Source organism: Delphinapterus leucas, chromosome 12 (genome assembly GCF_059928025.1).
Source record: "Delphinapterus leucas isolate spDelLeu-1000000601 "Yukka" chromosome 12, BTC_Dleu_Yukka2, whole genome shotgun sequence".
NCBI lineage: Eukaryota > Metazoa > Chordata > Mammalia > Artiodactyla > Monodontidae > Delphinapterus > Delphinapterus leucas.
The window spans coordinates 70,313,956-70,340,630 of record NC_143140.1 but is presented as its reverse complement, the minus strand read 5'-3'; the positions used below and the strand labels follow the sequence as shown (position 1 = coordinate 70,340,630).

The window sequence follows — 26,675 nt, the reverse complement described above, 5'->3', positions numbered from 1 at the left end:
TGAAATTCTAACTCCCAAAGGCGATGATATTAGGTGGTGTGGCCTTTGGGAGGTGCTTGAATCATGAGGGTGGAACCCTCATGCATGGGATTAGTGCTTTATAAAAGAGATCCTTCCTTCTTCTGTCATGCCAGGAAATAACTAGAAGTTTGCTAGCCAGAAGAGTAGCCCTCACCCGACCATGCTGGCTCTCTGATCTCGGACTTCTAGTCTCCAGACTGTGAGAAATACAATTCCGTTGTCTATAAGCTACTGAGTTTGTGGTATTTTGTTATAGCAACCCAAACAGACTAAGACAGCGGACATCACAAATACATGAAACGAAATATTTCCCAAAACTTAGTCTAGTTGAGTTAAAGCCTTACTATGCAAAGTGTGGCCTTAGAGCCAGTGGCATTGGCACTCTTTGTGTATTTTGTTACAAATGCACCCTCAAGGCCCAACCTGAATCAGAACAACTAAATCCAAACTGCATTTTAACAAGAACCCAGGTGGTTCACATTGATTTTCAGAAATACTGAGCTAGGGGATTTATTCATATAAGTAAAATTCATATTTATTCATACAAATAAACGAATATTTATTCATATAAATAAATTAATATAAAGAAAGCCTCTAGTTTGTACAGCATCTTCATAAGGTATTTCTCTAAAATTTTTACTTAATGCTAGTGTAATCATGCCTTCTTTCATCCAACAAATACTAAATGAGTGCCAAAGATTTCAGCCCTACAAAGCTTACATTCTAGAAGGGGGAGAAAAATAAAATCAATACGCATATCATAGAGTGTGAGGGAAGGTAAGTGCCACGAAATAAACAGTAGGGCAGTGTAAAGAGGACGGTAAGGTGGGCTGCAATTTCAAATTTTTGCAGAAGGCCATAATAAGCAGAGGCTTGAAGTAGGTTCAGTAGTTAGCCATGTGCACACCTGAGCACAAGCCTGGAGTGTTCTAGTAAGGGCAGAGGCCAATGCACCTCGAGTAGAATAGGTGAGACGATGCAGAGTAATAGGAGATGTGGTCAGAGAGGAAAGATATCATGATGAGACGCTGCTTAATAAATCGCTATTTGATATTTAATTGCTGAAAAGGTAATGCAAGTTATTTTTCCTCCAAGAATAAAGTAGTTCATGGCCGAGCCAATTCTATTTGGGCTATGCAAGTTTGCACAAACCATTTCACCCGCGAAGCTTCGGTTTCCTCAGCTACAAATGCAGGGATTAGAGAAGGCATGTAAGGGCTCTTTCTGCCCTAAAATCTAAGTTCCCAGACGCATTGATGCCGAAGTCTTATATATAAAGTAAGCATTGTGCTGGGTTGTGGCCTAGGGCAAAGTTCTGCAAGTCCAGAACACTGCAAAAAGAGGAAGGTGCATCACGGAAGGTCATGCAAAGCTTAAAGAACATGACCTTTTGGACCCAAGTTACTCACAAGCCTGTGAGCCAAGGTCGCGACCAGACTGTCGTGCCTCTAACGCCGAGCTACCACAGAGGCGGCCTTCGCGTTGTAGTCCTCCTCCCCTCCCAGGCCCCGCTTCCCCGGGAACCTCCGCCACCCCACGCACCTCAGCCACCCCGCGCGTCCTAACTACCACGCTCAGGCCTAACTCCGCGCCCCGGCCCCGCCTCCGCGCCCCGGGCCCGCCTCCCCCACTCTGGCCCCGCCTCCCGTCCAGGCCGGCCTGCCAGTCCTGGTGGCGGCTTTGCTGTCCGCGCCCCACTTTCCCGTCCACGCTCCGCCTCCCGCTGGCGGGATGGTCTGCGGTGGAGGAAATGACGCCAGCCTAGGCCCGAGGGCCGCGCCGGGGGCCTCCCGCAGTTCTGGGCAGCACCCGAGTCGGTGCGGAGTAGCATGGCTCTCTTCCTTCTCCTCGTCCTTATCGTGCAGGCCGGAAGCTGGGCTGAGATGGGCGCCGCGGATCAGAAGCTGTCCTCAGGTATTGTCGCTCGCGGCAGCGCCGCGACCGGGTGGGGACGGGAGGGGAGAGAGGGAACCCCACCGGCCAGGAACCCTCCCCCGCGCTGAGGAGCCGCGTCCGCATTTGTCCTCGACTCTCGCATTTGTCCTTGATGCCCGGTGGCTTCGGATCCTAAGGGGGCGGCCACCGGGAAGGCGACGCAGGGTTTCCGCGGTTTGCAGCCTTCCCTTCCCTTTCTCCGGCCCCTTCCGTGGTTACCAAAACAACAAAACACGTTCTTTTAATTTTTAAATAAGTGAGTTCCCTGGTCAGCAGTTGTACACTGTGGCCACAGCTCATGACTTAAATATTCGTAAGGTAGGCCCCGAATCCTTAGAAGTTCTTTCGCCAGCTGAGAATTATGAAAAGGCAGTAACTGCGTCTTACGTGTAAGTCTGGAAGTGGTCCAGTGCGTGCACTCATGAGCCCATTTGTCAGACAGTAAGGTCTCTTCGCATTGCCTAGTTCCTCGTTTATCTCCGCCTGGTTTTTGATGTTTCCCAGGAAACATGATGAGAACATGTTTTTTCTAAAGCTAGGTATAATGATAATTAAGAGCTCCAGTGAAATCAGTAGTTTTTCTGCAAAAGGGATAAACCTAGATTTTCAGAAAACCGGACAGTCTTGAGTGTCTCCTCTGTGCAGGCAGGTAGCAGCTGCCTGGAAGGGGTCAGGGAGACCCAGCCTCCTTTACCCTTGGCAAACTCTGGGTCTGCACCTCTGTGTTATGACTTCCTCAGTGACACTTGTTAGATGTGCTCCATTCATATCCAGCTCTCCTTTGGCTTGCCGTTTAGAACTCAGGCAAACAAATGTCATCCCTTGAAAAAGAAATTGTGCCAGGTGTTGGGAATACAAAAATGGGAGTTATTTAGTTTCTGCCTTCAAGGATCGTGATTTTATAGCTAACAGTTATCAAGCACTATTTTAAGTTCTTATCACACCATTTCCCAGAAGTCCTATAAAGTAGGTGCTGTTGTATCTCCAAATACAGATGAGAAACTGAGGCACAGAGAGGTCTAACCAAGTTGCTGCTATTCACTGGGGAGCTTGGCAGTTGGGTTCCAGAGTCCAAGTTCTTGACTCTGCACTCTGCCATTACCTAGGGCGTTAGTCATCCACAAGGGCAGTTGCAATCCTTTGTGATAAGATATTGAACTTACACATAGGTTACTGGAAAGCAGGATATGGGCATCTGCCTCTGAGCAGGGGAATCAGGAAAGACTTCACAAAGAAGATGACCCCAGAGTTGGAACTGGAGGTGCAGAGAGACTTGTGTGTGCAGAGGAAGGGCTGTGAAACAGCAGGTTGAACTAGTGGAATAATTTAAGCATTTTATTGTACAGTACGTGTGTGAGGATATAAGGGGAGAAAGGATATGTGGAGAGGTAGGAACCAGTTAATGAAGTGCCTTGTCATGTGTAACAGCAAAGGACAGAAACACAGCTTTGGCTCACATAGACAAAAAAAGGAATTTATTGGCTCAGAGAATCCAAGTGAGAGTTAAACAGAAAGGTACAGATGCCAGCTGGGCCTCAGGAAGTTGAACCTGGAACTCAAAAGTGCCCAGACCCTCCATTTCTTACTACTGACTCAGTGTTGGCAGTCTTCTCGATTTGGCAGGAATCATGGATGTTGACAGCTTTTGGGTTTTGACATCTTGCAGCTTCCTCCACCATAACAAGATCCTGGAAGAAGGCTCTGATTTGCCTAGCTTGGGTCAGACGCCAGCTTGCATGGGAAGGATATTGTTACAGGTGGTGGCAGTAGGAGACTTCCCAGAAGCAGAGCAATAATGTTCCTGAAGGAAGTACAGGTGCTGAGCCAACAAAATAATAGGCTCGCTCTCCCTTGCTCAAGTCAGTGGACAGCCATGGGGTTATTTTAAGGAGATAAATGATTTCATGCAGGATCAGATAAGCCATTTAGAAAGACCATTCATCTTACAAAATAGTTTGGCGGTAGACTCAAAGGAGGGAGGTCACTTAGGAGACTGCTGCTTAAGTCTGGGAGGAGGCAGTTTAAATGGAGAAGAAGAAATTAGAAGACAGACTCAGCATAACTTGGTGATTCACTGGATGTGGGAAGAGAGGAAGAGGGTGACCGAAGTTCCTGGCTAGGGCAGAGCATTAAACCAAGTGCACGGCCCTTCCTTCTGAGTACAGAGCCCTCCTGAGCATGGGGCCCCTCGTGACTACACAATTCGTATGTCCTTGAAGCCGGCCCTGGGAGTAGGATTGCCTGCCTTCCCCCCACAGGAAGATCTTCTGTGGCTTCTGTACTCCAGCATTTTATAAACACAGGTGTCAGCTACCTTCTTCCAGTTTGTTCTTCCACTCTGGGTATTATCTGAAGAGCATACTGGTTTAGCACAGCAATGGGGCTCTTAACTCGCCTTCTCCACTTGCTTATCAACTCTTCATTCTCTAACTTTAGGTAATGCTCTGGGTGTGTTGAAATTTTTCATTATTTTCTTTGGAATCTGTATGTTTTTCAGAGATTCAAAATACTTAAATCAGTGCATTTCAATTATATTTATTGAAGAGGGTATTCATAATAGTTTTTTCATTTTATTCTGATTCATGGTTTGTATGGATTTTTGAAAGATCCACCTTTTGCTTCTATATAAAAGAAACCCTAAAGAATTGAAGAGAAAAAAACCCCTTTAAAGAGCTGTCTTATACAATTTGACAGCAATAGCGCAATTTTTGTATAAGCTAAATGGATAATTTATGGTTCCATTTTAATTGGACAAAGAATCAGAATGAAAGGCGTACCAGAATTAAGAGAGTTCCTGACAAGAAGGAATGAGTTTACTTGTAATTTTCTTATTAAGGGAGTGTATTTTAGATTATCCCAATACTATTCAACAGATATCCATTTCAATCATGTCCATTCTAAATAAATAATTTAATTCAATACATTGTTCAGATTTTGCAGTGCCGTCATGTGATTGTGATGGTATGATAAATCAGGCAAAATTACTCGAAGCAAATGCTTGTGATGTCATCAGAAGACAGTTATCTCCAGTTCCTATTTATATATGGAGCTTATTTTCCCCATCTTTTATTAAACTACCATAGAAATGATGCTTAAGCAGCTTTTGTTAATTAAAAACAACAAAACTTTACACATTGTCAAGTCTTTAAGTAGCTTCTCTAAGCCTTTTTTCTCTTTTTGATAAATATTACCTCCCTCCTAGGATGGTTTTGGTGCTTAACTGAGATAATGCGTAACAAAGTTGAGCTCGTAGCTTGTCATGTAGTAAATGTCTAATATATGTTGGTGACTATCATTCAATTATGTGCATCATTATTTTCACAAATATATTTTTAAATATTAAATTGATTTAGTTATGAATGAGAAATTGTGTCAGCTTTTAAAAAAACTCATCCAGGGCTTCCCTGGTGGCGCAGTGGTTGAGAGTCCGCCTGCCGATGCAGGGGACACGGGTTCGTGCCCCGGTCTGGGAAGATCCCACATGCCGCGGAGCGGCTAGGCCCGTGAGCCGTGGCCACTGAGCCTGCACGTCCGGAGCCTGTGCTCCACAACGGGAGAGGCCACAACAGTGAGAGGCCCGCGTACCGCAAAAAAAAAAAAAAAAAAACTCATCCAGATCAATATGAAAAATGTAAAGTAAGCTCAGCGGCTGACTCCTTCCACCTATTTCCTGTTCTTCATAGACTGAAAAGGCCTCTTTAGTTTTTTCAGTTCCTAAACTATTTCTCAACTTAGAATGAATTAATCCAAAAGGGAATTAGTCTTGAGAAATGACTTCTCTCAGGGACTGGGTGGATCTGGTTCAATTAGAATTTATTGGCATGCCAAGCAACCCAACTAGATGAAATTGAATAAACAGGAACAATAATAGAACCCTGCATTTCAGATCAGGAAAGTGGCTGGGGAGAAGTTTTTTGGATAAGCCCTAACTTGGTGATTTGAGTGAAAGATCTGAGGGGATTTTAGTTAATTACGGGTTCAGCGTAAGCCACTCTTTGATATGCCCATCTCTTTAAAAAAAAAAAAACGAGGAAAAGTATTTCATTCACATCAGGTGCATTACTTCTGGGCCCACATTTAAGAAAGAGAGAGTGAATGGTAAAACGTGAAGACAGACAGGAGGAAGAGAAGACTGCAGGGATACTAGGGGTCTTGACCCGGCTAAGGAGCTATCATATGGAAGGTGAAATGGTCCTGAAATATTTTAGATGTCCTCGCTTGAATCCTTAGTTCTGGTACTCTTTTTCTGAAGGTACAAGGAAATAGCAGAAGGAAGTAGAAAAAGGACCGTTTTTCCATTAGTTTCACAAAGTGATGGATATGATTCATTTCAAAGCCCCCAAATATTGATATGTTTCAGTTTTAAAACTTCTATGAATGCTTGAAACACCATGTGCAAGAATTCTTAAATGTCTTTATTCATCTTAAATCTAGAGGACGCTGCTACTTGCTAAGAGAAAAAGTTGGAAAGCATTAAGAAAAAGTAATTTTATCAGCACTATAAAACCATTCAGTAGATAGATCATAATCATAAATATATCTGAAAAAGATGCCAAAGTCCGGATTTGATGTTTTTCACTTTTTCTGCCTGGATTTCTCATGCCATTTCTCATTTTGCAGTGTAAGAAGAGACCTTTGTGAAAACGTCCATGGCCCCTCATCTTTAACACGAGGAAGTTGTTAGCTCTTTTCTCTGAGAGTTGCTCATTCAGTAAAGGGTCTGGATGCTTTAATTTAGAGTGTTTGTTTTTGAGTTGTAGTGTCAGATGACCTAGAATCCTCCAAAACGGTTTAATTACTGGCCCGTGTATCCTTACTTCTTCATGCTTCTCAGTTTGTCCTTCCCATAGAGAGGTTGGTGAGCACATAGTCACATGGTGTCTACAGAGTACAGAGCTCTGTTTGGCCTTAGATGCACGCATCTTTTATTTAGTCTTCGAATGCTATTATGTAAAAATCGGTGAACTACTGAGGCTGTGCCTCTTGCAGTAGAGGCACAGATACTTTTGGTGGTTATGGGATGGAGCACAGGAGGCAGCCCATGCTTCTGTCACCATCCATGCAGAGGAAACCTGGAGATGTCTGTAGCTGTTTGCTTCCCCTTCTGCTGCCTTCCCCAGTAATTATTACAGAGCTGTTCTGGCTGCTGGTTCGGGGGCTTCCGTGACATCTCCACTGCCGCATCTAGCGGCACTGCTTCACCACTTGCTGACCTTCATATGTCTTTTCTGTTCTCTACCTTGGTCTTTTTTCATATTTATCACCAGGAAACAGTTAGTTGTAACCAGAACTCTCCTTTTTGTCTGCATTGTGCTTAGAATGTTATGAAAAGTGATTCTTCTCTCCTTTGTTCGGTTTTGTTTAATCCTCAGCCGCTAGTTCCTAGAGGAGTTCTGGGAAGCAGATCTTAAAAGAGCTGAAGTTCCCTCTGGATAGGATGCAGATATAATGCTCCCAATAACTCTGAACCCATTTCCAAAAACAACATGTGTTACAGAAAGCTGTCGGCATTCTTAAGAGATAGGGAAATCTGCAAGATTATTCTACTTCATGAAATACTCTAGTAGAATCTTTCCTTTAACTCCACACTCTATTTCTACATATATTTTTATTGACATAGGGTAAATTTTTTATGAATAGAAGTTTGCTGTAAGCCTCAATTATTTATCTGAATATGTAGCCATGTAAACTTTAGGTTATAAAATTCTGAAACTTAAGAAAACGAGTTACTCATGTCAATTTATCGTGAGATTTTAGCAAAGATGACAAAGGCAGATGTCTAATAACCACACGGTTTCTCTTCTGGTAGCGTTAAAACCACAGGTTACATCCTTTGGTGTCAATATTCAAAAGTTTCTCCTATAATCTAGTAGTAATTTCTGTTTGCTAGTTCCGTTGAAACCTCTTCTCCTACCACCTGTCTTGATTGCTTTGGAAGCTATGGTTTAAGTCCTTATCCTAGTCTAACCATGTCAAGCTTTTACTTAAATTATGGGAAATATCACCTGACTCACACGAAAAACTAATCTAATGTAGCACAAGTCTATTGCTGTTTGTATTTTATAATGTATAATTCAGTAACCTCTTAAATTTAAATGCACTTTATTTGATATTCTAGAATACAGATTGATTTCTATATGCCTTTTCCTCAAATGCAGAAATTAATCTCAGACTGAGTACATACAGTTAAAATGTCATTCCTATTGGGAATAATTTTTTTAAAGGGGGCTTAAAAGGAAGTGAAGAACTTCACTGGAAATGAGAAAGAGGATCCTTGTTACACAGTGGCAGGAAGCTTAGCAACACCATCACCTTCAGTAGCAGGGAAAGTAGGAAATATACCTGGTGAGCCCAGTGGCCTAGTGAAGGAGGTTTCCAAGCAGATTGCAGGTGCCATGTGGTTTCTTCTTGTTTCTTGTAAAATATAAGATTAGAGAGAGTAATCAAGGGAAGGACTGTTAAACAAAAAGAAACCAGGACCTGATGGTTTGTAAATTCTCAGCCATGAGAGAAGCAAAAGATGCTAAAATTAAGAAATGGCTTCTGAGGGAAGTTCTGATTCATTATGAGTTTGCTTAACATCAGGTACCTCTCTTTCTTATCTAGTTGCAAAATTATATTTGTATGTGTGATTATTATTTGGTATCAATGTTGAATTGAACCTGGAGAGGGGTGCCTTAATTTCCTCCTCAACCATAGAATGTAAGCTGTTTGAGATGGTTGTTTCTGAAGTTGAGGTGTGAACACACCATAGAAAAAGGAACCCTGTTAAGGCGGCCTTAGTCTACCCTGCTGTGTATGGCGATGGGAACTCCACCAAAACCAGGGCTAAATCTGGCAAGACCAGTGCTTCCTGACTCACCTGCAAGGAAATTGCTTAGAGAACCAAAGATGATAAGTACCAGCAGCCATCAACAGTATTCCAGAAAGAAAGAGTAAGTAGAAAAATGGTAGATATCTGATCACTGGCTGCAGATCAAAGGGCATGTTGTACTTACTGAGTACTTGAATCTGAGACATCCTTCCAACTTCATAATCTCAACCTTTAGGCACAAATTGTTTTGCTGCTTTGGTGAGTCATACGGAAGTTAGACATTTCAACAGTAACCAAAGCTATTCGCTGAGCGGGAAACATAAAATGTACTGGTTTATCAAAAAAATTCTGTTTTATTTATCTATTTATTTATTTATTTTATTGAAGTATAATTTACAATATATTAGCGTCAAGTGTATAACATAGTGATTCAGTATTTTTATAGATTATACTCCATTTAAAGTTATTATAGAATATTGGCTATCTTCCTTGTGTTGTACAGTATATTCTTGTAGCTTACTTATTTTAGACATAGTTTATGCCTCTTAATCCCCTACTCCTATCTTGCCCCTCCCCCCCGCCCCCGCTGGTAATCACTGGTTTGTTCTCTATATCTACGAGCCTGTTTCTGTTTTGTTATAGTCTGCCATTTGTTTTTAGATTGCACATATAAGTGATAACATACAGTATTTGTCTTTCTCTGACTCATTTCACTAAGTATAATACCGTCTAGGTCCATCCATGTTGTTGCAAATGGCAAGATTTCATTCGTTCTTTTTATGACTGAGTAGTATTCCATTGTGTATATATACACCATATCTTCTTTATCCATTTTATCCACTGATGGGCACATGAGTTACTTCCATATCTTGGCTATTGTAAATAATGATGCTATGAACATTGGGGTGCATGTATCTTTTCAAGTTAGTGTTTTCATTTTTCTTCAGATATATACTGAGGAGTGGAATTGTTGGGTCATATGGTAGCTCTATTTTTAGTTTTTTGAGGAATCTTCTGACTGTCCTCCACAGTGGCTGCACCCATTTACATTCCCACCAACAGTGCAAGAAGCTTCCCCTTTCTCCACACCCTCTCCAGCATTTATTGTTTGTAGATTTTTTTGGTGATGGCCATTCTGACTGGTGTGAGATGATTTCTTATTGCATTCTGTTTTTAAATTAGTTTTTCCTCCTAAATAAAAAAGATTCCTAAAATTATAATAAAGCAGGGTTTCTCAGTGTTTGGCACTCGTGGCATTTTGGACTGCCAAAATGTGGAAAGCTATCCTGTGCATTATCGGATATCAGCAGCATCCCTAGTCTCTATCCTTTAGATGCCAGTAGCACCCAACCACTAACACCCAGTTAGGAGAACCAAAAATGTCTCCAACAGTGCCAGATGTCCATGGGGGACAAAATCACCCCTTGTGGAAAACCACTGATATAAAGGAAAAAAGAATCAGAAAAAAGGAAAAAAATGGCAGTAGAATCTAATTGTCCTTTAGTCCATATAACTCTTGATCCATGTTCTGCTTTGAAACGATAATACAGGTGCTTAATAGTTGTAAATTAAGACAATGTACCAGTTCGGGTTCAAATATTGGAATTTTTACTTTGGGAAAAATATAGTAGGTGTTTTCTTCAACAGTAAGCAAATAGCCTATGTGTGTGAAATTAACACCTCACTTGACAGGTGAGGAATTCTGAAGTAACTCTTTAGTAGTATAGTGCAAGGAAGGAACCCAGATTTCTGAATAGCCAACCCAGGGAATATTTTTCTTATTAGAGCAGTCTACTAAGTGTAAACATAAGTGATCATCATTATCATCCGGGATACTTTAAAAAAGTATAAACTTTTGGCTCTCTTTGAATTTTTTAGGATGATAAGTTATGTTTAGAAGCCACTGTACCTGACCACATTGCTATTCATTTATTCATTTTATTTGTATAAGCACATCATGTTTAGTGGCGTTTTCCAGATAGATCGGATTGAGTAAGCTTAAATTCCAGGTCATATTGCGAACTCTGTCTATACCTTCATGTTCATTCGTGAAGAAGGGCAGGAAAGGAGGGAAAGAAAGAGGGAGAGAGAGAGGAAGGGAGGAGATGTGTGTGTGTTCAATTTTTTAAGGGGTGCTGGACAATAACCTTTTACACTGAGCAGGGGAAAAAAATAGCTGCTTTTAGTAACTAGATTATGGTCATGGTAGTGTTTGATTATAAGATGGTAAAATGACTTCTGCCTCTTCTCTTGTGTGACACTTTCATGTCTTCTCAACAAACATTTTCTTAATTGGTTTAGAAGAGCAAAAGCAGGAAGAAATACAGGGTATGTTTTGAAAAAAGCCCTGCACACCTCAGAGAGCAAAATGTTGATGAAACTGGAATGCTTGATGGCTCTGTCAGGCAATCGTTAGGCATCTATTCCTGTGCTAGAGAAAAGGTAGTAAAAGTGTGTAATAGTCCTGGGTGGAGGGTTGAGAGCCCAGGTAGTATTTTAGAGTGAAATTGACCATCCCTCTTGTAGCCAGTTCTTCTCTAGACATTGAATACAGTCTGTGGTATCAAATATAGAAAATTCTAGTGATTAAATGAGTTGAGGATTATTATTGCAACAGGCAGTGCAGTTATTTATAAAAACTCCTCAAACATTCTAGGAATTTATTGCTCATACTATATTTGTGTTCCCCTTGCATTACAATGTTGTTTCAGTAATTTAAAATGAATTCAAACACTTCTATACATTTTTTAATAAAATTAATTTTTAGAAATACCTTAATTTAAATAAATTTGTTATCTATTCCGGTGAATTCTTTTCTTCAAGTACATATTTGGCTAATTTGGCTTCTTATATTGAGGTTTTCTAACGTTAATGTTAGTTTCTGACATCCATCCATTTTACAGTGCCAACACCAACCAATCTCACAATTGAGGCCTATAACTTGAATACTGTTCTATTTTGGGATTACCCAATTATGCCATGGAGCCCTGTGTTTACCGTACAGGTGATGACCTATAGGTGAGTGTCACTCTTTTATCTTTTTCATTCTGTTTTTGCCTAGGTCCTTGCACGTTTCATGATGACTGTTTCCTTCCATCATTGTTCCTTCCCATGTGGCACAACTTCCTGAATGGCTTATAGACTTCCAGAAGTAATGCAAATTAAGGATGCAAATTAGTTCTTTTCAGAATACTTCCTGCCATTTAGTTCTTCTTCCTGTCAGAATTGAAGTACAGGAGTATCACTAACTTCTGACATTTTAAGGCATGACAAATAAAGTTGACAGTTCTGTATTAAAAACAGTGAAGTCCTCTTACTTCCTATAGTGTATGTAATGTTGAATAGAAAGAAAAATTTTTTTAAATTTTTTGACAAGTGTTAGGAGTGATTGTAATATGTTGGATTCTGTAATTAAGTAATGACTCAATGCAATCGATTTGTTTAAAGAACAGATTTTTAAAAATTACATGTGGAATGTGGTTTGTACAGGTCTTATTTTGAATTGAGCCTCTTTATTGTAAATGAATTTACTATAGACCTTCTAACCAAAGAGTAAAGGTTTCCTACTTTGTCTAGCTTCTCCATCCTATTCTTACTCAACTCTTTCTACCAGCTCCATGCTATGAATGAAAAGCAAAGCACAGACAGAGATGGTTCAAGTTTATGTATTAACAATAAAAATTACCTTTGTGTTTCTTTTTCTTCATTTTAGGGACGGGCAATGGATTGATGCCTGCAATACCTCCCATCATTCTTGTAATATCTTTTCCATAATTGATGATCCATCAAGTCCTCTCTGGGCTAGAGTTAAAGCTAGGCTTGGACAAGAGGAATCAGTCTATGCACAGTCAAGAGAATTTATTTTATGCAAAGAAGGTGAGTGGAATGTATACATGTCTAAATTTTAATCTTATGCATGTCTTCTGTATGTATTTGCTTTTATAAGCAGTTGCCAAAAATTATCAGAATGCCCCAGAAACATTTGGAGGAGTTTAGGGAGTTCCTGTCTTCTCTTCTCCCAAGCCCCACAAAATAGGGTTAAGAGGCTCCCCTCACTTTGCCCCTTCTAAGCTGTGACACTTCCACCCCATGCAAGTGTGGGTCTGGACTCTGCACCCCTTCCTCTCTCTGTCCTCTGTCACTCCTCCCTTAGTCGCGTTCACTAGGACTGTGAGAGCTGCTCTCCATCTTCCCCTCTACCTTAACTCCTCAAGGCCTTTGGGAATTTTAATACCAATTTAATACATTAAAAATTTTAGAGTTCCATAATCGCCTTCATCCTAGTTCAGCTTCAGCCCCCACCTTGGTTCTGCTCCTTCTTTTTGGATCATGGCTACTTTTTCTCTTCTACAGGCCCCTCCTCTACTTGCCCTTGAAGTAGTTTTATTCCCCAGAATCCATGCTTTTGTCACCTGACAATTATACCATCTGTATGTCAGACTTTTCCCACACAGATTTTTCAAGGGCATACTATGTGCCAGAAAGTATGCTAGTTCCTGAGGATACATTGGTGAGTAAAGACGGACCTGCCTGGCGCACAGTAGGTGTGCAATAAATACGTGAAGAATAGATAAATGGTTCACCTACAAGGTTCCAGACGTCAAAGACATATAGTAAATATTTGTGGAATCAGTGAATATCTAGTTCTGATTTTCATAATAAAAATTGAATGTATTTAGCAAACTTTTATAGAGCCTCATTCCAGATATCCATAGGCATTGGAAATACAAAGAGTTTCAGTGAGGATTCAAAGATAACTAAAATGCCTTTTCTGAAACGATTTTTAGAGAACATTTTCTGTTTTCTGTTTAATGTTTTTTTAATCTACAGAAGCAAAGATAAAGGAAAACTAACTTCATAGAGCTTCTACTATGTCAAGGCTTTTTACCAAGATTCACTAAGGACAGTTAAAATATCTTCTAGGTATCTGTGGAATGATTTAAATGTGGTCCTCCTTTAGAACAACAAGAACAAAAAGAGTAGGTTGGTTGAGTTTTGGTAGTGATATGTAATACACTGTGACGTTCCAAGGCTGGTACAAATTCTACTTCTTTTTTGTCCCCTCAGGGAGAATTGGACCACCTAAACTGGTTATCACAAAGAAGGAAGACCAAATCATTGTTGATATATTTCACCCTCTAATTACTGTAAATGAAAACGAACCAGAAGCCATATACGATGATGAAAATACTTGTTATACATTCACGTACAATGTGTTTGTGAGAATAAATGGAAGTGAAGTATGTTTCTATTTCATCTTTTTCAAAATGGAAATTTTTCTGTTGCTGGCATAAGTTGTTTCCATATGTGGTGTAATGAAAGTGGAATGTTCATGAATATTCAGGCAAGACTCATGGATCGTAAGTTTTACTAAGAAAAAAGAAATATATGAATGCTGCTGAAGGGAATCAGTACTGGCGTTAATCTTTAACACTGGCCATGTGAAAACATTTCAAGTTTTTCTTTGCCTCTTTTAATAGCATGGTCCTAATCTAGGATATCAACCTGTGTTTTCCGTTTCTCCACTGGTAAGATGAGGATAATTTTAATCTTTTCTTCCTCATTAGTAGTTTTGTAGTGATATGAAATAATATGAAGCTCTAATTGGAATCTTTGTTTTTGAAAGAAAACACCAACAGTACTACTGTGTGATATGATTACATTCTAGCACTGGTGTGCAGACCACACTTTGACTAGACTTTTTCTGTTCCATCCATTCTCCACAGCACTGCCATTCCTTTATTTAACAGTATTTGTTAAGCACATGCCTGGTGCCTTCTAGGCACCAGGAGATAGCAGTGAACAGTACAGACAAAGGAACTCCAGTGATAAGCACTGTGGACAACAACACAGCAGAGAAGAGCGCTGGGCAGTAGTGGTTTTCAGCAGGCCGGCCAGGCCTCACTGGGAAGTGTTAACTGGAGCCAGGGCTGGAGGAGGTTAGGAGGTGAACTCTGTGGATGTATGTGGGAAGAGTGTGTCAGGCAGAGCCTGGCAATAGCACCAGGCATGTGAAGGGAGCAGCAAGGCTGGCTAGAGCGTGGGGGCAGATGAGGTCAGAGAGTTCACTGGGGGCCACTTCTCTAAGGGCTTTGGAGGGATTGGACTCTTATTCTCAGTGAGACATTGTGCCTCTGGAAAGATTGAAGCAGAAAAATGACATCTGATTTAGGTTTTAAAACATCACTTTGGTTGCTAGCTGAGTTGTCTTTCTAAAGTGCAGATCTGACCATATTACTTCACTGCTTAAAACTCTTTAACAAATTCCCATCAGCTACAAAATAATATCTAAATCCTCTTCCATGGCATGGCCTGCAAGGCCTTCATGATTTGGCCTCTTGCATCATTTCCAGCTACCTGTCTCCCCGTTCCTTCCAACTTCATTTTCGTTTGTGCTTTGGTGAACTGCTTACTGTTCTTAGTTGCCTGAAGGTACACTGCTCTTTCACAGAATGCCCTTCTCCACCTTTTCTACTTTGGAAAATTTCTACCCATTCTTCAGTATTCAGCTGGCATATCATCTCTCCTTCGAAATCTTTTCTGACAAGGTAGACTGTTTCCTCTTCTGTGGTCTGGTTGTTCCTTGTTCCATAGAGTGGTCCCCTTGGAGTACTTGTTACTCTCTTACATTTCTTTCTTATCTCTCTTCCACACTCTATCATAAGTTATTTGAGGTCAGGCACCACTGCCCTACCTTTGTGTTCTCAGGCCCTAGCACAGTGATCCATGCAGTGTGGCTGGTTGAATGAATGATCAACTCCCAGAGATTGCTTCAGTCCCTTCTGTGTATCACTGCCAAGAGATCCTACAGCCTTTGCATAATACCTGTGTTATTCTTACCATGAGATAGATGCTTTTCTCTCTCACCAGCTAAGTTTCTAGCACTAGAGGAATAGGACTAATGAACATTTGTTGGTTTGACAACTAAGAGTGAACATTACTGCTATTTGAGTTTTAAATTCATAATCTCTATTTTAATTTTTAAATTTATTATCTCCATAAAGAACATTTTAATGGATATATAGCACCATGCCATGTTGAAGTAACAAATTGACTTATTGTTTGATATCAACACTATTTTCAGACATGGTCCCAACATTCATCGTATTGAATGATTTTTTCTTTTCAAATTAAAAGGAGTCATGCATTTTCACTGTTTTTTTTCCTCTTTCCAGACCACAAATAAAATGTACATAAAGAAAGAAGATGATTGTAATGAGACTCAGTGCTTCTTAAGTATTCCTGTGTCCTCGCTGAATTCTGAGTACTGCGTTTCAGCAGAAGGAGTCTCAGAAACGTGGGCTGTTACAACTGAGAAGTCGGAAGAACTTTGTATTACCGTTTCTGATAATAACAGCGCAGAAGGTAAGTTCTTGCCATTTTTTCCTAAATGTAGTGAGTGATCACTAAAATAGGGTAATGTAAAAAGAGGCAATTTGTAATTTCAATAAACCTCTGCTCTTTTAAAAAATACTCAGTAGTTCCATTCTTCAGAGAAGTTCAAAATTAAAAATAAGGCCATTTTTCAGGCATTAAGAGATACAAAGCAACCAATTTAGAAAGCCACATGATGACCTTTTGACCCAGGAAAGAAAAAATATAACAAAAACATAAAGCCATGTGCATAGATGTCTGTATTTCAGGATCATGCATAATGATATAAGTTAGTTTATTACTCCAATATAACAAGATGTTATATATCCATTAAAATGTTCTTTATGGGGACAGTAAGTTTAAAAACTAAAAGCCGCAATGTTCATTGACTAAAATTGTGTGATATGTGAACTGGACAAGCATTGGAAATTAACATCCAAAAATAAATATAGATTGGTTTAAATGATGGATTGTACGTCAATTTTATAACACATTTTAAAATCATTATTTTTATTTTATTATTTCCTGTGTGTGTGAGGGGGATACATATGATAGAACTTCAGAACTGGCATTCTCATTTGGCAGGTACCTAACAAAAATTTAGACTTTTTTTTCATGGTACAAAATTTAAATGTTCATTATAGATAATTTATAAGGAAACAAAATTATCTGTAGTTCTAAGTTACAAACACTCAGTTACTCACAGTTTGGTGGTTTTTTTCCATCCTGTTTTTTCTTTTGCTATGTAGCCTTGATCATATTATGTAGTATATGTAACTTTGTATACTGCCCTAAGCATATGCTATAAATATTTTTCCATGTTATTTTACATACTTTATTAATATTATTTTTAATATCTCTAGAACATTTTATTATGAAGATCATATTTATTTAATGTTCCTCAATTTTTGGACTTTTGATTACTTGTAGATTTTTCGCTGATAAATCATGCTTTGGTGATTGTCTTTGGGTGTATATATAATTGTTTTGATTGTTCAGATGTTTTTAGAACATATTTTCTAGGTTAAAAAAGTGTACAAAAAATAACACAGTACAAATTTCTTTTTGAAGAATGGAAATCTAGGCTGAAGAATCAGACCAAACACCTAAAATTAATACTAAAAACTTTTAGGCCATTATATGAGGGTTTCAAATAGGTGACTTAAAATAATGCAGTATATTTAATACCAGTTTGTGTTATACTATTTGGAGTAAGAAAATCCTAATTAATGCGTAAAATTTGAAATAATGCAAATGCCCTAGATTTATTAAAAAAAAAAATCCTGAGTTACAAACTGGGTTGATATTGTGTCCACATGATGGCACCATCGTGGCTCATAAGCAGCATTCCCTACCTGCCTGCTCAGTGCTTCTAAGCAACGTGCCAGTGTTTCTTATGGGGTTATGTTATCTTTTCCTATTGTAATAATTTTTTTCACCTCCTGTAACAGGTGTCATAGAGGCATTTATTTGAGTAACTTCCAGAGTCATTATTAGAATAGAAATTAAAGGTAATAAGATGCTATGAAGGAGGGCAAACACCACCACAATATGTAGAGTACTGTTAATTTGTTTGTTTTGTTTGTTTGTTTGTTTGTTTGTTTTTGGATTTGTTTGTTTGTTTTTTGTTTTTTTTTGGCCATACCACACGGCATATGGGATCTTAGTTCCCTGACCAGGGATCGAACCCGTGCCTTACCCCTCTGCAGTGGAAGTGTGGAGTCTTAACCACTGGACCGCCAGGGAAGTCCCGAGTACTGTTAATTTGGAAGAGAGGACTATGGAAAAAAAAATATTGAAGATTGTGCTGTGAAAATAAAAAGCAGCATTAGAGAAAAATATACAACCGTGATTATAGATGTTTGTGCTCTGAAACAGATCTTCCCAATTTTATATTATTCGTTGTATCTGGTTTTCATTTGGGGGACTTTATTCCTGTTCAGCTTTCCTCTGTGTGTGTGTGTGTGTGTGTGTGTGTGTGTGTGTGTGTGTACACACCTGTGTATTTTTATAAGTTTTTGTAATCTTTAAATAAATAACAATTTAAGAATTCAGAAGGGTGGGACGACATTATTTTAAGAGTTAGAGACATTGCCAGAATTTATTTCTAAAGAGATATATTTAAAATTTTTTTCTTTTGCCTCTTCAACTGAGAGAAAAGCGTAACTCTAGAAACACTCTGTATTTGGGGCTGTAAGGAAATGGTTATGAAAAAGTTATTTTAGCCACATCATATCATGACAGTGTAGTCGCAGAAAGTTTAGAATCTCAAAGCTGGGAAGAATCATGTTGATATCTAGGACAGGTACGTAATTTTTTACTCATCTCTCCTGACTTCTGTGTCAGTGTTCTTTAAAACTGTGACCGTATGTATTAATTACCTGATATGTAAATCTGTTAAAGAATAGCACTAAGACTTTATAACTATTTGATGGATATAGCAGTGTTCCATTGTAATTCTAATTTGTGGTTTTTCCCTTTTCTTAGATCCTGTTTGGATTCCGATTGTTGCTGCTTTACTACTCTTTCTAGTACTTGCCCTGGTAGTTGTATGTTGTCTCGTTAAGAAGATGAATCCATTTAAGAGAGAAAACATCATGTTACCCAAATCCTTGGTAATATATTTAAATATTTTTTCTTTAATTGTATACAGTTGGCCCTTGAACAACACAGATTTGAACTGTGTGGGTCCACTTATACTTGAATTTTTTTCAATGAATATGCTGGAAATTTTTTGAGATTTGTGAGAATTTGAAAAAACTCTCAGACAAACCACATAGTCGAGAAATACTGAAAAAATTAAGAAAAAGGTATGTTATGAATGTATAAAATAGAGGTAGATATAAATATAATATGCAGAATATGTGTGAATTGACCATTTATGTTATCGGTAAGGCTTCTGGCCAACAGCAGGCTATTAGTAAAGTTTTTGGAGAGTCAAAAGTCATATGTGGATTTTTTGACTCCAGAGGCGCTCAGTGCCCTTAACCCTTGTATTGCTCAAGGGTCAAATGTACACTAAAATGTTAATTTGAAATTTTCGATAATTCTTAAAATTTGTTTTTTAAAGTAGAATGATGTTCAGCAGCATGTCACCTATCATAAATAACTCAGTCTTCCACACATCCAAAGCCACATATTTTTTACTATGCACTATGCTTTTTTATGCATGGGGCAAAGGCACAGTGAGACAGTGCTAAGGAGCTTAAAGTCTAGTGGGAAAAAAGATAAGTATTCAGTGGTTGTCCAGTGTGATAGGTTCAAAGATAGACGTTTATGTACATGCCAGTGAGGACTTCTTTTCTTCTACTTTTGCAGGGTAGGGTTAGTCATGGCTTTTCCAGAGACAGTGATGCCTGAACAGTCTTGAGGGACAGATAGGAGTTTACCCAGGTACTAAGGGACAGTGTGTGCTAAGGCCCAGTGTCAGGAAAGCGTGGCTTTTTGAAAATCTGTAAATACAGAAACTCTTCATGGTGGTTAGAGGGTAGAAGGAAAGATGACGCAACAGTGAGTCTAGACGAGAAGTGTGACATTTTAATGCCTAACATTTCAAAGTCTTTGTCTGATGAAAAGAACATTTAAAAGTATCAGAATGATAACTATTTAAATCAAATATGACAAGCAAAATATCTGTGATATGCAAAGGGCATATTTAATTGTGTTATGGAAACATTATCTTTAAGTAGAGGGGTTAAGAACTATCAACAGTTAGTAGACAATTCACCTATGAATTGTAATGTTCTTACCACTAGTAGTTAAGCACAAACCAACCTTGCAGTGTGCTATTTTACACCCGCTAGAGAAGGAAAAATAAACCTGAATATCCATTAGTACCTTGTAATAAAACTGGTATATGCTGGCAAGAAGCAGTTATAGCCCTGAGGGGAGGGTAAGCACACAGTGGGTATACAGAGTAGTAACACCCTAAACACGCCACACTCTTAGATTTAGTAATTCCTCTCTTAAGAATTAATTCTTAAAAGATAATTTCATAAATAAAAAGATGTATAGAAATATTCACTTCATGTTCTATAAATGGTGAAAATTGGAACACCTTAATACTTAGTATTAGAGAAATTATTTAACCATCAGTGTAAAATTACTGAGCCCACGAAGATTAGAATTATGAAGACAAATGATGAAATACTACATAAAATAAGTAGCCGTACTCCCATTACAAATGTAACATGCATACGTGTCGAAGGTAGTACACAAAAAGCAACATAGGTTGGTGAGAGAGTGACTTTCTAAAAATTCTAAAATATTGTTTTTGATCTTAATATATTTCCATTAAAAAGAAAGAAAAGGCGACTATCGGATTCTATTACACTGTTATCCTGAATATGCCATTCAGTTGTATATTTAGTTAACCATTACCATTAGATCATTTTTCTTTTGAGGATGAGCACTTAAGTTTAATAATTTATTATTTTTGATCACTGATTTCTCTTCCCCTAGCTGTCTGTGGTAAAAAGTGCCTCTTCAGAGACAAAATCTGAATCAAAACATATATCGCCCATCACCTACCAACCAATTGCCATAGAAAATGAGCAGCTCTCTCCAGGGACAATTTCAAGCGTGCATACTGAGGACAGTCCAGGAAAAGCAGAGCATGGAGAAGACCTTTCTAGTGGAACACAAGTGGTGATGACTGAAGAAAATATTTCTGACTTGGCCCCTGGTAGCTCTTTGACCCCAGTAAAGGGAGAAAATTCTATCCATGCAAGCAGTAACCAGTCTGAAACCTGCAGCATCACTTTAAATGTGTATCACGCCAGAAATGGTTCTGATAGTGGCCTTGTGGTATCAGGCAACTGCTCTGACTCAGAATTTCCCCCAAGTAATAAAACTGAAATAAAGACAGAAGGACGAGAGTCCATAACGCTGAGAAACACCATCACCTCCTTTGGTTATGACAAACCCCATGTGTTAGTGGATCTGCTTGTAGATGAAGGTGGTAAAGAGTCCTTGATTGGTTATAGACCTACAGCAGATTCCAGAGAGTTTTCATAAGATCAACCAAGGTCACCAACTTGGAAGGATCTGCTTTTCCTGAACAGTTTTTCTGCTTTGATTTCATGAAAAGATCATGATTTCAGAAATTGTGTCTTCTTGATATTAATCAAATGGAGTGTCATGGTTTAGATAAAAGTGTAAAGAGCCTGTTTGACACTGTCACTTTTGGTCAGAAAACTGCAGAGTCTTTAATAAAAAACAAAAACCACTGTCACATGTGAACCTTTCCATCTAGATTTGTGAACAGTAACAGTGAACGGTCTCTAATAACCCTGCTTCCTATAATGGTAGGTGTTAACGCCCAGGGTCTTTTGTAACCACTTCAAGAGATAAAATGGATTTTTTCCTTTCTGTGCCTCAGCATGGTATTTGTTTTTGGAAGTTTATGTATATAGTCTTTCCTAATACTTTCAGAAAAAACATGAATGCTTTTCAAAATTGTCCTTAAAATTGAATTGAAATCAAGAGTGTTAATAGAGTGTGTAAATAAAAACATGTATATATTTTTTATGGAACATTGCATTTAAGGATTTTTTTATAATAAAGTAACTTCAAAGTTCATTTTGGTATTCATTTATTCAGGGTTAACTAGAATATTTTTTATTCATTTGCTTGTTTCCATCCATTAATGTTACAGAATCATTTTCTAATTATTCATCTCTGATCTTTAAAATAGTCCTAAAAATAGCCTAGTCTTTAAAAATGGTCCTTTTATATCTGTATCTTAATATTTAGCAATCAGTGTGCAGAACACACAAGCTGTGTGTCCCAAGCTGTTTGGGGGGAGAAGCAGAGATTTAGCTGTAGAGGGTGTAGCGTGGGGAGTCTCTAGCCTAAAGATGGTGGTCAAAACCACAGGAGTGGGTGAGGAAGAGCTAAGTAGCATGTGGCGTGAAGAGAGAATCCCCAACCAGAGGCAAACCAAGCGTTTATATACCACAGAAAAGTTCTTGGGAATTACTAAGAGGATAGGAATTTTAAGACTCAAAAGTGAATTAACTGACTAAAAAAAAATGTTAAATACAAATTACGTGAGTAAATTAAGCCATGGAAAAAATATTTCTCCTCATTTAAAAGTGCAAATGGAAACGCGTTGCTGGTTTATTACTGGGAAAAAGGTACTAGTATACTCATTTGGGGGACAGTGTCTTATGAATTGCTTTTTAAACTGATATAGGAGTACACATAACATCCCATAAAAATCCATATCCTTTACAGAATCTAATCTCTATTGTAGGAAAATTATAAAAAGTAAATTTTTAAGGCAAATGAAAAATGCAGACATTAGAATGGGAAAAAGCAAAAATATGAAAATAATGGATATAGCCAAGGATAAGGTGATAGTTACCACTCTTCATAAGGAAGGTAATAGGTATTACCACCAAATGTAAACAGAGTACCTGTTCTTTTTACCCTAGCTAATTCTGATAACAATCTTTTTCATTTCTCGCAGTCTTTATAGAAAAAATCATTTAATGTCTTCATTTGCATTTCTTTCATAATTAGGAAAGTTGGGCATATTTTATATATTAGGTGTTTATACTTCTGTGATGACTAAAGTTGTCCTTTGTCCATTTCTTTCTGGACTGTGTACATCTTTTTTATTGACTGTATCCTTTGTCTGCCATGAGTTACACATTTATAATTTCTTGCCTTTCACCCAAGTCTTACTACGTAGATGTTTAAAACGTTTACAAAGTCAAATTCATTTTTCCTTTCATTCTTAAGAAAACTCCCTTTCCCAAGAAGATAAAAAATTTCACCCATGTTCTCTTCTACTATTTGGGAGTCATTGTTTCATTTCTACTTTTAATTCTTTTATCCGTCTAGTTTCTTTTTTTTTTTCATATAAGGCATGAGATAGGGATTCAGCTTTATTATCTTGGTTTCTAGGGCTGCCATAATAATTACCACAAACTTGGGTGGCTTAAGACAACAGAAGTTTATTCCCTCACATTTCGGAGACTGGACCAAGTTCTGTCTGACAGCTCCCTGGAAAGGTCTTTTCTTGCCTCTTACCAGCTTCTGGGGGTTGCTGGCAACACTTGGTGTTCCTTGACTTGTAGATGCATTGTTCTAATCTCTGCCTCTCTTGTCACATTCTTCCCTACGTGTCTCTGTGTCCAAGTCTCTCTTTATAAAAACACTAGCCATTGGATTACGGCCCACTCTAACCCAGTAAAACCTCATTTTAATTTGATTAGATCTGCAAATAGGTTATTTCCACATAAGATCACAATCATAATTATGAAGGGTTATGACTTAACATATCTTTTTAGGACACACAATTCAACTCATCATCTATTTTCCCCTTATAAATTACTCAGTTGTCCCAACACTACTTATTAAAACATCGAACTTTTCTGTGCTGATTTCAGATGTCAGATTTGTCATATGCTGATCCTCAGTATTCCTGGGACTGTTCATTGTTTTGTCTTGTATCCATACCACACTGTTTTAATTCTTACAGCTTTCTACTGGGGTTGTTTTACCTTGTGAGCCCCTCCTTAATACTTTGGGTCAGTGTTCACTGATCATATTTCTCGCAAATGATTGTTCTTTCAGGTGAGTGGTAGAAATTTTTCCCAAGTTTTCCCCAAAATTTGGAGGTCCTTTTGGGATTTTTATTAACCTGCATTGACTTTGTACAATGTTTAGGAATAACTAGCACTTTCCAAATTTGATGTTCTGCAAGAATGGAGTATTGAATATAGTATTTCTTTATTCAAGTCTTATATCCCTCATTAGAGTTTTATGCTTCCTACAGGTGTATGGCATTTCTTACATTTAGTCCTTGATATTTTGTGTTGCTGATGGCAATATAATCTTGCATTATGACTTCTAAATGACTGTATGTAAGAAAACTATTGTTACAGATTGTTTTTAATCTAGCCAACATCTAAACTTTTCTTTTACTGAAGTTTCAGTTGATTGTCTGGTTTTCCCAGTATACAACTGTGTCATCTATAAATAAGAATCACCTTGCCTTCTTGTTGCCAATAATGTACTTTGTATTTTATTCCCTTGTCTTCAAACTTTGATAAATTGGAATAGTCTGTTTCTCTAGAGCAGCATACCTACTAAATTGGTCAAAAGCTGGTGACTGTGGGTAAATCACTTAGCCTCATGGGAGTTGGATTAAATTCTCTGTACCTTTGGCTCTAAGAATCAGTGTTTCCATTTACATTAACTAATAAGGGGATCCTCTTCCTGACACAGTTCTGATTCTTAAACTAATTTTTCCCCTAAATTACTACTGCTTTCCAAAAATTCGTGCCATTGCATCATCATTTCATGCCAAGTTAAATTGTCTAAGATTACTGCCTGTGTCACCTTTAGGATACTGGATTTTATGCCTAAGAAGAGTATAAATGGATGACTTAGATCATAAATCCCAGCTTCGTTTGTTCGGCGACTAGTGAGCTTCCTTTATGAGGTGCAGGACTTACTCTACATTTTCCCCTTCTATGCTTCTACATTCTCCCCTTCTATGCCTCTACATTCTGGAGCTTGGACTCTTTTGGTCACTAGAGTTACCAGCTGGGAATGAATGAACAAACAAAAACAGATGTATGGGCTTCCCTGGTGGCACAGTGGTTGGGAGTCCGCCTGCCGATGCAGGGGACACGGGTTCGTGCCCCGGTCCGGGAAGATCCCACATGCCGCGGAGCCTCTGGGCCCGTGAGCCATGGCCGCTGAGCCTGCGCGTCCGGAGCCTGTGCTCCGCAACGGGAGAGGCCACAACAGTGAGAGGCCCGCGTACCGCAAAAAAACAAACAAAAAAACAAACAAACAAAAAAAAAACCAGATGTATAATTATTGAACTGTTTTCAAAAATACCCACCTCGTCTCATCTTTACAACACCCCATGAGGAGGAATTGCTGTCCACATTTAAGGTGAGGAATCCATCAGATTAAGAGACTTATCCAGTAAGTGGTGGAATGGGGATTCTGCTTCCAGTGCTTTCTCCAGTAGATCTCAGCTGCCGGCTGGTGGTTATGGCATAAATGTGTGGAATTATAGTCAGACGCTAAGAAAAGCTAGACAATTTGCAAAACTAACAAAAAAACAGCTCTTTTTTTTTAATGGATTTGTACCTGCTATTATTTTTTTTGTTTAGATACCATTCGTATGCAAATGGGCATAAGTCTTTTTTTTTAATTCATTCATTAATTTATTTAATTTTTGGCAGCGTTGGGTCTTCATTGCTGTGCGCAGGCTTTCTCTAGTTGCGGCGAGCAGGGGCCACTCTTTGTTGCTGTGCGCGGGCTTCTCATTGCGGTGGCTTCTCTTGTTGCTGAGCAACGGCTCTAGGCGTGCGGGCTTCAGTAGTTGTGGCACGCAGGCTCAGTAGTTGTGGCCCACAGGATTAGCTGCTCGACCAGGGATTGAACCCATGTCCCCTGCATTGGCAGGAGGATTCTTAACCACTGCACCACCAGGGAAGTCCAAAATCATCTCTTCGGTTTTTTAAGAGTACCAATCTTCACGTTCCATAACAGGGTGCCAAACTCAGTGAACTGATTTTACCTCAACAGTTCCACCTGTGTTATGCCATCTATAGAACTGTTCTCTTCCATCATTTCCAGTGTTGTCGTGCAGGGCTGCATGGAACCAGATATGACTCTCTCCAGATCTGTAGGGATCCTCTGTTCCACATAGCAGGATTCCCACTTGACTCCTGCTGAATGTTTGGGAAACATTACTACAGCTGTCCCCACACACCCAGCCTGCAGGTAGGACTCATGTTTATCAAGTCTCTGTTATAAGCAGATGTTTGGCAAATTTCTCTTACTGATCCCCTAGAGACCTGGTGAGGCAAGTATTACACATTTTTTTCCAAGTGAGGAAACTGGGGCACAGGAAAGCTAAAAGTTGTTAGGTAAACTAGAAATCACAGAGATATGCCTTGGGAATATAATAGGAACTCAGAATGTAAATGAAACTTTGAGGACAGCAGGGCTGAGGCCTTGTGCAGCTAGGGCATGGGGACAGGTGCAGCTCAGAGGCTAAGTCAGCCAAGCGCTGGGATATGGGAGACAGGAGCCCAGCGTGACCTTGAGCAGGTCCCTCTGCAGGAGTCTGTCGGGCTGAGGGAAGGACACATCCCTTCCCTCAGGGATTGGGGGAAGGCAGGTGGCCTCTGCAGTTATGAAGGTGGAGTCCCTATTTTGGGGAATATGGGATGTTTAAAAGAGTCCAGAGACCCCAGTAATCAAAACTTAGTCAGTGTTCTGGGTTTGTCTGGGCACTTGGGGGAGGGGGATAAGAAATGGCATCCTATAGGACTTTGAGCACCAGGATGGGGACCCCGCTGCAAACGAATGAATCTCAGAGAAATGTATTTTGAGACTCAAACTCGAGTTTCACTTATCTCCTAAGTCCAGGCTTTATCCACTGTGGTCTGATGTCTCTAGCTTCCTATGTAAACAAAGGGACACTAAACCTTCCACTTGTCTTTGAATATACGTTATTCTTTAACTTTGACAACAGGCACCTACCTCCAGGTAC

At 39.0% G+C, this 26,675-nt stretch overlaps 1 protein-coding gene across 1 annotated transcript; it reads left to right on the top strand.

Annotated features, from left to right (window-relative positions):
* The first annotated feature begins 1,786 nt into the window (after positions 1-1,786).
* On the top strand, positions 1,787-21,724 carry IFNGR1 (interferon gamma receptor 1). Its single transcript, XM_022557626.2, has 7 exons — positions 1,787-1,935; positions 11,674-11,788; positions 12,483-12,646; positions 13,838-14,010; positions 15,946-16,135; positions 18,632-18,759; positions 20,606-21,724. The coding sequence occupies exons 1-7, from the start codon at positions 1,851-1,853 to the stop codon at positions 21,158-21,160; spliced, it is 1,410 nt and encodes a 469-aa protein (XP_022413334.2). The 5' UTR covers positions 1,787-1,850; the 3' UTR covers positions 21,161-21,724.
* Positions 21,725-26,675: the final 4,951 nt, after the last annotated feature.